Source organism: Montipora capricornis, chromosome 12, assembly GCF_036669925.1.
Source record: "Montipora capricornis isolate CH-2021 chromosome 12, ASM3666992v2, whole genome shotgun sequence".
NCBI classification, from domain to species: Eukaryota; Metazoa; Cnidaria; class Anthozoa; order Scleractinia; family Acroporidae; genus Montipora; species Montipora capricornis.
In genome coordinates this window covers 8,803,001-8,814,476 of record NC_090894.1, presented here as the reverse complement: position 1 = coordinate 8,814,476, position 11,476 = coordinate 8,803,001, and the positions used below count along the sequence as shown (strand labels likewise).

At 40.6% G+C, this 11,476-nt stretch overlaps 1 protein-coding gene across 3 annotated transcripts in view; it reads right to left on the bottom strand.

The window, feature by feature from the left end:
- Window positions 1-11,476, bottom strand: part of LOC138025968 (uncharacterized) — a 77,652-nt gene that overhangs the window by 51,810 nt on the left and 14,366 nt on the right. For all 3 annotated transcript variants that reach the window (XM_068873118.1, XM_068873117.1, XM_068873116.1), the window contains exons 12-19: window positions 10,499-10,607; window positions 9,791-9,869; window positions 8,931-9,106; window positions 8,221-8,302; window positions 6,932-7,188; window positions 2,921-3,149; window positions 2,626-2,682; window positions 1,119-1,214 (exon numbers count right to left, since the gene is read on the bottom strand). In XM_068873118.1, the coding sequence (XP_068729219.1) occupies window positions 1,119-1,214; window positions 2,626-2,682; window positions 2,921-3,149; window positions 6,932-7,188; window positions 8,221-8,302; window positions 8,931-9,106; window positions 9,791-9,869; window positions 10,499-10,607 (1,085 nt within the window). The remainder of the gene's footprint in view (window positions 1-1,118; window positions 1,215-2,625; window positions 2,683-2,920; window positions 3,150-6,931; window positions 7,189-8,220; window positions 8,303-8,930; window positions 9,107-9,790; window positions 9,870-10,498; window positions 10,608-11,476) is intronic.

Here is an 11,476-nt window from a genome sequence, read left to right as displayed (position 1 = left end):
TTTTTGTGTATTGTATTTGCATTACAATGTAGCTTTCACATTTAAACGATATGAAAATACCTGGAACAAAACGTTTCATTCCCAAAGGGTTTAAATTGGGAGCAACATTGAGGCCCAATGCACTAGTATCCGGATATTTTTTTAATCCGCAAATTTTTCTTTGAGGATTCACCTTCCGTCCATTCGTATCCGACGAATCCAGCATGCGAATCCCCAATTAGTGGACGTGAATTTTTTTTTATCCGCAGGGAAAAAGTTGCGGATTTAAAAATATCCAGATAAAAGCACATACAGGGTGCCTATCGCTGCCACTATATGGTACATCTATGATCCCAGAGTTAAGCACTACCCCGATATGCAATTATCTGGTAATCATTCTACCACAAACTGCTCCCAAATATTTAAAGTGCCCCTGTGATATTTTTTTAGAAAAAACTTTCCTTTTTTCTTCAGATTTTGAAAGTGTGATTTACTTAACACCTGACTGGCAAAACTTTGAGCTTTAATTTTTATCCAAAGGCCGTTTACTTTGAGAGTAAGTTTTGGATTTCACCGTCCGCCATTACTCACCTTCAAAACTGACTAATTAAACCTCGAGGGTTGGATCCAGGGAAAAGTGACGTCAAAGGCTCACTAGCTTAAAATTTCAGCGTGTGAGTGCAGCTTCATTATATATGCAAAACGCGAGTTTAAATGTCTAAAAGCCCAAAACTCCCGTGCTGCATATAAATTCTGCGGCATACACACGCATTGCATTCTTATACTAGTGAGCCTTTGACGTCATTTTCTCCTCGATACAGCTCTCTCAATAACTTAAAGTTAGTAATGGCGGACCATTAAATAGGAAAATTCCAGTTAAAATAAAAGGGTGTCTTTTTTAAATCAAGGCTTAAACCTTTGGTCGCTTAGTCTTTAGTTAACATAGTTTCGAGATCCAAAGGAAAATAAGAAATGATTTTTTGATCACAGGGGCACTTTAACATTAAGCTTAAATACTCAAGTTCGTCGTTATACGTAATGGAACGGTCGCCCAATAGTTCTTTTCGTTTTTTTCTTGCGTTGTCGGTAAAGTTATTAAAGATCCTTCAGCAGAAATCAGTTTTAATAGGAAGACAAACCTTGGGCACTTTAATTGGAAGCCATACGTCGGTCAACTGTCCTTCAAATTCATAACGAGGGAGTGGACTGGAAAAATCTGTGTCGTGAGAGAGGAACTGCAACAAGAAAAGAGTAATTATCACCGCAAGGGCTCAGTCCAATTGATTTTGTGAATTAACCCTTTCATTCCCACGATCGGAACGTTCATTCTCCCAACTAGTACCGTATGGTTCTTTGTTGGGTAGTCATGAGAATTTGGTGTTATATCAAGATCACTCCTCTAGCTTAGACTGATAATAATCTTTATTCTCAATACCTGTCTTATTGATATTTCATTGAAATTATAAGCAGAATTTATTTACCGATCACTCCTTGGAGTCAGAGGGTTAAAAAGGACCATTTCAAATAATGTTTGCTGTTTGTTTGAAACTCGCTGTAAAGAAAATCAATAAAGCGCGGATGTCCACGTTTCACAGGCTGAAACTCTTAACCACACTTAAAGTAAAAATGAAGGAAAATGATCTCGATACAATGATATCGCGATGTAAGGAACAAAGTGTCCCCGAAGCTTGGAATTTTCGTGAATCGAGGTTTCACTGAATCCTTCCGCAGAGCGTGCACAAACCTTGGTCTGTCTTTCATTCCTAGAAATCATACTACAGAGAGCCGCAACGAAGTAGCTGAATGGTTCATTGACGGCTTGACAACTTCCCTGTTTCACGAATAGCAGACTACTTAGCTATGGCAATTGCAATGGCTGACCAGCTGTCTGACTAATTGGCTGACTGACTGTGCAGTCTGCTTGTCTATCTGGGAGACTGAAGCACTGGTTAACGGGACCAACTGGCTGGCTGAACAATTGAGCCAATAAACAAACTTATTTACAAACTACAATCTTGGACAAAACTCGTTGGGAAAATGTGACACACCCACTATATAATGGTCACTACCTTCTTTGCCTGTATGATGAAAAATTAATTTCTCCATACTTTCCCTCCTCCCCCTAATCCAATGTTGGTTTAAAAACGGCCAAAGGTTTGCAAAGTATTTTTTCACCACGTTATCATGGGGGAGAGGGGGGTACCAATAGACTTTGTTTGCCGCTGAGTGCATGTCCAATGATGTTCACGCTGGAATTTTTCATACGACTTTTGTCCAAGATTGTAGGTATATCAATGATCTACTCAGTTACTTGGGTACCTGGCTGACAGAAAAACAGATAGATCACAAAAGACGAAATAGAGCGGTTTTCATTTGAGTGTCCAAGGTAATTGGTTTTGCATCAACTACGCTACACGATTGGCTTAAAGAATTCGCGACACTTTTCCATCCAATCAAAAGTTAAACAAAAACCAATCGTGACTCGCACTCGTTTTCCCGCGCTTGGCGTCGGCTACGTGTAATTACTTCGAGTTTTGATTGATTCACTGTATCGTCTCTGTCCTTTGTGATTGGATAGAGTGGTTACATTGGTTTTGGTTTTTCGACACTGAATTGAAAACCGCTCTATCGTCCACTATTGATTACCTGGCCAAAGTGCGAATGTAAATCGCTAAGGCGGCGTGTGCTTATCTTTGGCTCAATCTGCAACAAAATACAAAACACTATACTCAAAACTCCAACAGTCATTGTAACACGTGAGAAAGATCGCGGGGTGTCATGATTGGTTACGTGTGTGCAGCACACGAGATGAGGCTAGAGTGCGAGGTACGAGGACATTTCCCTGTCACAATCCACCATCTCAAAATGCTCGCTTGCATGCGGGGAACAACCCTTTATACTATATCTAACGTCTCTTTTTCAAAATACTATTTCTTTTTACCTGTCGAAAGAGTTCATTACTGATTGTTCTAGGGGAGGGCCTGTGAGATCCAAATCCACTGACAGCGTCGGCATATCTACAGTTTCCCCTTTGCCTCTCTTCTGGAGTACACGTGCCGGCAGGCATCGCGATACCGTCAGCATACATCGCAGGCAAGTCACGTGCCACATCCTCCATCGCAGCACCCCACCAGACGTGCTTTTCGTTATAATAAATACCATCTAAACGTCTATGAAAAGAAAAACATTAAGGAACAGCTATTTAATCGATGTTTGGACTGCGTTTTTGAAAGTCAGTGACTAGACTCATGGAATGTAGAAGTGCTCTCCTCTATTTGAGGGCGAAAAACTTCATCTTGCTAAACCAAAGTGCTATTTAAGACAGCTAATGGCCTTAGTTTGTAAAGAAGTTAAGGTGCTGTGACGGTGGATATTTTAAACACGAGAATATGTTAATACTAAGTTGATAATAGTAAATTGACCGCCGTTCTGAGATGGAAAAGCCGACGCTTCAAGCATTTTCCTTTCATCAGAGCGAAGTCAATACTGCCGAATTCTACAACTTCCTTCAGCTCCAAGACGACTGAGACGAAGATAGTTATAGAGTTAGCTTCAAGCCCCGCATGATGAACTGTGCTGATGCCATTACTGTAAAATGCAAACAAAAATGCAAAGGCTTTGTTTAAAATGGAAGTGCACTTAGCTATCAAGCTAGTTCCCAGGAATCCCACTTTTAAAAACCTGAAAGAAACGATTCAAACTTAACAGAAACACGACTAAGAACCCCAACTGGCAGGAGGACACCAGTTGGCTGTATAGTATCGTACTTCCCACTGTTTTCTGTGCTAAATCCATTGTTATCTTTGTTCGTTAACGTTACATTGGTCTTTTGGCAAATCCTGAAGCCCATTCAATGAGGTACGAAACGACCCAGAAAATTAGATTCTTTCTTTCGCCTTAAAGTACCAAGGATTTAAGAAAGTGTAGAAGATCATCGAAACGCTAGTGAAGAGGACAACGAAGAGGACAACGTAACAAGCAAAGATCAAAAAGCTATTTCATTGAAGAAACACATTGTTTTTCAGAGTGAATGGCAGTCGAAATACCCATGGCTTGCCTATGATGCTGACAAAAGGATCACAACCCGTAAGATATGTCTCGAAGCAAATAAATCAAATGCATTTACAATACTGTCGACGGGCCACCATTGCATGCAAGAGTTCCAATTTGAACGTTCCTTGATTAAATGGACAAAGAAATCGCGAAGAATTTTTTCCACCCTAGTCATGGAGCGAAAATAACTATGTCCCACTTAAGCTCCTGCAGGGCCCCTAATTTTCAGGAAAGGGGGCCCTGGGACTCCGTGAGACAAAATCCTGGTGAAAACACTGAACCACTGGACCACAACGCCTCATAAACAACTTAACAAGTTTTTATACGGATTGTTTTTCTTAAAAAAAAAAAGGACCTCACAGGGATCCATACTCATTTTTTATCAAAGTCGTCAGCCGGGCAAGTACGGTCTTATCAGGAGCCCATTAGTAGGAGCCTCCATAAGAAGTAGATCTTTGAGTCAACCTTTGCGCGTATCTTTCTATTTTTAGAACGAACCCTTGAGCAGGAGACTCGCATTTACATAAATTTACATCAATCTGCACGATTTAAATACAGTTTTACTGCTTTATTTGTCTTCGTTAGACAATGACTTTACTCTGATTGGCCTTTTAAAACAGTGTGTGCAGAGCCGAGGAACTCGTGGCGTTCTAAAAATAGAAAGATACACGCAAAGGTTGACTCATAAGGGCGTGCATGAGAGAGGCAAGCTCCTGGTCTTATGATATACTTGCCCGGACAAATTTTGGGTTACCCAGGCAAAATGCGGAAGTATAGACTGAATGGTCGATAAAATTACTTGTAACTTGAAGATTCGCGTTTTATTTTACACTCTCGTCAGAAATTACGAACATTGACTCTGGAGTATTTTGTTATTTGCACCGTGGGAACCCTGATTTACAGTGGTCCATATTTGCCACGGCAAAACGTACATGAATATTACGATTCAACGACCCAAAGTTTTGACGCTCCTGTCTAGCGTCTTCCTTTAACATGCTACCAAGATTTTGTGTTTTTCCTGTTCGTAAGCAGCAGGTTCTGCTCCACTTGTTTTCCTTTTTGCCGGAGGTTGCGAAACACCTTGCAACTAACGCCACATTATGAGCTGAGACCACGAGTCACCCTTTACTTTTTGCTAAACGACTTACTAACAACCAAGCCATCGGTGAGAGACTCGGTGAGATACATGAAAATTGAGCCTGCAATCGTTTTATGGAAATACTGCGTGGTCAAAGATGGCGCCCAAACTTGATATTTCATTGCTGAGGAAAAGCTGCATGTTTATTCCTTATTTTTCGGAAGTTTCCATTAAACAAAAAGCGATGAAAACGAAAGTACATTCTGTATTATAACATTTGATGGCATTCATGAAAAGACATTTATTAAAACTTTACTCGTCTAACGGACGACCTTTGGAGCTTACGCAAAAGGACGGCTGGAAGACTCAGGACGCCATAATGACGAAATTATGTCGCGCGAGACTGTGCATTCCCAATCTTACGTGACATTTTTTCGTCATTTTGCTGTCCTGAGTCTTCCAGCCGTCCTGTTGCGTAAGCTCCCTATTATGCTCGTCCGGACGGGTTATTAGTCTGGGACGACCGGACGACTGCGAATGTGGATCCCTGAGTCCTCAACTGAAACTAAAAAGAACTTGTGAAACTGATTTGTTTTCCCAAGTTAAGGGTTTGGTTTCGATAATGAGCGAAATATTATCGATCTAAAAACTCAGAAAGTTTTTAGGTGGCAAAAGGAAAACAGAAAAATCGTGTTTAAAAATCACCAGGTATATCGGGTTAAAATTTTTAAAGTTTTTAATCAAACAATTATTGTACTTGGGCTTGCCGGATATAAAATGATTATGATTAACCAACGAGGCGCGCCCTCGTAGAATAATTGTTAAGTATTCGCTGTTTTTTCAACCAATCCTGAGAACCGTTGCAAATCGCTTCCTACCGACCCAAAGAATTCCTCTTCACACCTAATAGTACTTACAGGAAATAAAGAGACAGAGAGAGGGAGTTGGAAATGTGGCCGGAAGACATAAACTTTCCAAACGTTATTTTTGGATGTCCCTTGGGAGGGGAATCAGTTTCCCTCAACATCTGTAACTACATGACATAATATATGACCTCATCGAAGCTCGACAACAGAGTATTGTGAAATGGCGCTTCAAGTGACTGTAATGGGGTGCCGTTTCGGGAAACATTCTTCCGTTTCTAGAAATCTAATAATAAATTAACTTAAGAGCTTATACCCACCCACAAGAGTACAACTCTCATGCTAGGTCAATGTCACTGCAGTTTTGCAGACCAAGCAATTCTTAGACGAGCAATAAGTTTCGTATTGCATAAGTGGCCGTTTTGAATCCCAAGGGTGAGAATTCAATATGTAAGGCAAATGAACGGTTCAAAAGGTCTCGGTCTGTGGAAAAGTCCCGACATAAATATATCGAAGTTGAAGACTCCTGGGTCCAGTTGCTCGATTAAATATCGACCCAGATTTGAATTTTGCCATTCAAAAAGCCATTATATCATGTTTTTATGCTAAAAGAAAGAAAAAGTTTAAATCAAAAATGAAGACTATTAGCCAATATAATAAATACCATAATACTCTTTGTTCGCCCCTCCAAAATTTTGCATAAGCATTTTTTTTTTCTATTGGGACTTACAATGGTCCCAAGAAAACTAGAAACAATGCTTATGCAAAATTTTGGAGGGACAAACAAAGAGTATTGGCTAACTGGAAAAAACTCTTTTTTTCATCAGAAAATAAACGGCAATTTAAGCTGTCAGTAGTCTATGGTTAGCCTAATCGTTCTTCGAACAACGAGGCCCTGGTGATAGACTACAGCTTAACTTAAACAAGTTCACATTTTCCACAAACAAAACAGACGCACCTACTATCTGTGACAGATGGCATCGGCCCTGTATTTCTGTCAAGGTGGCACTCGCTTGACGACGATTCATTTCGGTGATTGGAAAAAATGATGTAACAGGTAGTGTTAGCGGTCAGCGGCTGATTCATTGGGCTTGGTTCCAGGCCCACGGTGTAGGAAAATTTCTGGAGATCAAGATCCTCTGGGTTCACATCGGGATGCACTTGAAATTTAATAGTCTTGTTATCTGGATTGATAGAAACCGTTGCATGGGAGGGCTGAAAAAAAAAAAAAGACTTTACTTAAGCCAGGAGACTACAACTACAATACCAGGTTTATGAAACAGCATTTTCACAGATCAAGCTGTTTTTAGACGAATTCTTAAATAAGATTTGGCTTGCACAAGCGACCATTCTCAATCTCATGGGTAATTATTTCTCAGGCAAGACTTGTGATTAGCTGGAAAGGGCTGGTTTCGCGGGAAAATCAATCTAAAAATAACTCGGTCTGTGCAGTGAAGTTGTACTGGGCTCCCGCTTAAGCTTCCAAAGAAATGATTTTCACTGGAAATGCAAGCATCAGACCAAGCAAACTTAGTACGCAAACTCAGTCGCGTTTTCTGATCATTAAAACTTTTCTCAAGACAAGACAGTAATCTACGGCAGTTAAGTGGCTCTAAGTATGTTGCATATACTTCCTCAAGTGTTGCTTGCGAAAACCAGTCTTGAAGGGATGAGATTGTTCATTGTTCACGTTTTCACATGACGTCACGGTGGCCATGTTGGTGTTCCAAAACAAAGGAATGGTGGCCATGGTGATGTACCAAACTAATCCTCCGGGAATTGAACTCTATTTTTATGCAAATACTTTCTTTTGTTTCAGTAATCCAATATGGTTGCTGGTCACGTGAGTGAAAACGCTCTATACAGATATAAGATATACAAAGCGGCTACTTGCAGAGCCAGGTTTTCACTAGAGACGCAAAGCCCAAGCCCAAGCATAAACGCAAGCGCAAGAACGCTTATTTCACCGTGAAAACGGGCCTGAGGCAAGCATAAGCACAAGCCCAAGGATCAAAATGTTACCTTTTTTTTGTGCTTTGAAGTAACGCAAGCTGTGATGTTCTTCTACTAAAAAAGACCCGTTCCAGATTCCACTGGCAGCGCCACGTTGCAAGAAAGAACATGGAACTAGTGAATCTCTATCTCTGTGTCATGTGCATGTGCTTGCGTTAGGGTTCGTTTTCACTTGACACGAATCTCTTGTGCTTGCGTTCGGCTGATATAAGGAGAAAATCTTAAATGTAATACCTGTTTGTTAATCTTCAGTAGCTTCAAAGAAAAGCACTTGCCGAGAGTGGAGTACGGAAACGTCTTCCCTGAGTCGGAAAGGCTAAAGTAATTAACGTTAAAAATGACGAAAAAATTAGTGTGTCTGCAACTAATGCCTTAGAACCTTGAGCTTCGCCTCTAATCCAAAGAAAATTAATTATTCGCCGAGTTATTCCTGAAAACTTTGCATTTAAATGGTTGGAACTCAGGCGTGCGCGCGGTTCTCCAAGCCCCCGAAACTTGTCGGACGTATTTTGGGTGCTATGAAACGCTAGCCATTTGTATTTTCAAAATAAAGAAGTTTCGAGGCGCGAATTATTTTAAGAATTGTCTTCTCTTCAAAACATGTTAAAAGACAAGTTTTTCAAAGCTATCCTTTTGGGGTTTTTGCTCCAAAACTACTCAAAACACTGCCAAATAGCATTATTGAAATGAATTGTTGGTCTTCTTCTGTTTTGGCTAACAAACGTTGCCGTAACCAGTTTGAGTGAGTGAAAGCATCACCTGACGGAGTCAGTTGAAGTCCCAAGTGAGTGAAACCAACAGTGAAAGGACGATAAATACTCTTTTTGCGTGTAAGCTTTGTCAATTAAGAAATGGTATATGAAATGAATCAGCTCCACTTGATTAGCTTCACTTGATTAAGCTTTGTTAATTTTCTGATAATGTTTTCAGAGTTAAATAGTTACCTTGGTTTTATGACACGGAGTCGTGTATTTGGCGGCACGTCAGTGTATGTCACTTGTAAAGGGGCTGAAGTCCACGTGACCCTTACGGTGACATTTTCGCTATCTCGTCCCAGTCCAAAATGGGCACTCAAGGAGCTCTGCCCGAGGAAATGTGTACTGGAACCGATTTCTTGCGTCTGGATAAAATATTAGAATTCAACAAAATGGTAAGTAAGAATTAAACCAAGCAGTGGTAGCGTTTGAGTGAAGGCTACAGCGCCCGGTTATCCCGGGCCATTGCTTTTCTCCATCTCGATGGCACTGGATCGACAGGATCGAAGATTCACAGGCGGACGAGAGAGAAGAAGACAATTTATATACAACTTAAGAGGTCTCTCGAGCCAACAGCGCATGTCTGCTCCCAGAAGGATCACAAATGGATTCACAGTCCAAGCCTCGGTCAAATGTCCTCTATCCACAGGAGGAACCAAGGACGGACAACTCCTAGATGACATTTTCATTGGGAGAAAAACTTTTCATGCACTGAGCGGTGGCTTCATAGCTCAGTTGGTTAGAGCGTCACACCGGCATCAAACCCCGTTGAAGTCTTGAATTTTTCAGGCTTCTCTACGCAATTGCTAAAATTGAGTTCGTAACTGCGAGGATCATAGCTTCACTTGAGGTCATTTTTTCTGTCAGGAAGCTTTGATTTGTGTTGTATAAAAGTAATCTCTGGGTTCACGTTAAGTTGTCATAGTTAAGTTGTATAGAAGGGAGGAATAATTGGTAAAACTACTGTCACAAAATCAACTGTACTGCCGTGACAGGGCTCTTTTAACTAAATAATTATCCGCAAAAAAAAAAGTCATTTGATGCCTTACTTGTGTATGATTGTTTCCCAAAGTAACTTGCACACGAGCTCCAAGACTGTCGCATAACCTATCGCCATCTCTCAAGCAACTAAGACAAAATTAGAAAAAATAGCCTTGAATAAGTATGGTCAAGTATCGTGACTGCGTGACGCGAACGACCTCTGATCTTTCCTAGTTTCCTAGCATTCCTAGTTGCGGCGCTTTGCTGGAAAGACTGGAAACGACAGTTCTCAGCATTGTGGTTGATACGGAGCTTATTTGGGATCAGCGGGGTTACATCGGTTTGCACTGTAGACTAGCATGGTATTGTCAGAAGAGAGGTCTTCGCCAAGTCTTTACACCTTGTTTGGGCACCGATTAGTTTTCACTATCGTGCCCGTTTCCTCTCATTATTTTACTTTGTAATTCCTACATTAGTGACTCCTGTATCTATCTTTTATTGGAGCAAAATAAATGAATAAATGAATAAACCTTGTTTGATATTATTGAAAAATGTATATTCTTTTTTTTTTATCAGTAGGTTCATTCTTCAACTGTTAAAAAAAAGATTAAACATGGCCTTAGCCTGTTCATCGTGGTACTATACCCGATAGCGGAGAATAAAGACCTTCAAAAAATATCTCTGTGATAAATAATCCACAAAAGACGCAAACAGAACCATATGCCAGAACCAAACAAAGAACTATTCAACTACTACAATCTCGTCCTATGACTTACCGCTGCACGACTCGAATTCGTATCCAATTGTTTGGTTCTCGTTGATGATTTTGGTAGAAGAATGGGGCTCCAATGTTATTACAAACTACGATGTCTTCATCACCGTCATCTACAAATTTGAAAAGAAATTGCCCCGGAAGGCAGGTAAATGTTATTTGAATAGGGCTGGATAATATGCAACCGAACAATGTGGGTTAAACTAGATCTTTGACGAAGTGCCCCTTAGATTAGAGAGCTTTTGATTCTATGACGAGAACAACAACGATTACAAGATTTTCGCATACAACAACAGTGAGCGAGCGCAAACCAGCGTCATTTTGGCGAGAAAAACGTGACACCGTCGTCAATTAAGTACGAGGTTTTGCAAAAATGTTGTGTGTCGAAACAAGTCAACAGTAAGATTAATCGTCCGGGTTAGAAATTTCTAAGCATTTTCGCTAAAAACGGGCAGTCAAATCTCGTACTCGTTCTCGTCCTCGTACTAGAATCTCTATTAGGGACCTTTAGTCTCTAGGACGAGGACGAGAACGAGTACAAAATTTGACTGCCCGTTTTTAGCGAAAATACTTCGAAGATTTATAACCCGGACGATTAATCTTACTCTTTGTTAGCAGTGAGGTTGCTCAGTTCTTCTTAGTGCTGGTAACTAAGCCTTTTGGCTGATCGAAAAATACAAAAACCGCTACTGTGTAGTTGACTTGTTTTGACACCACAACATCTTTGCAAAACCTCGTACTAAAATGACGACGGTATCACGTTTTCCTCGCCAAAATGACGCTGGTTTGCGCGCTCACTGTTGTTCTATGAGAGAATCTCGTACTCGTAGTCGTTCTCGTCCTAGAATCTAAAGCTCTCTATCATTTTAGTAGGATAAGGCAAAGAAAGTCAAACACGAGATGCACAAAGAGTGCTTCTCGAAAGACACTTTTCGAGCACAAGGGCGCTATCACTTGCACACGAAAAGGCCCTGCTTCAGAG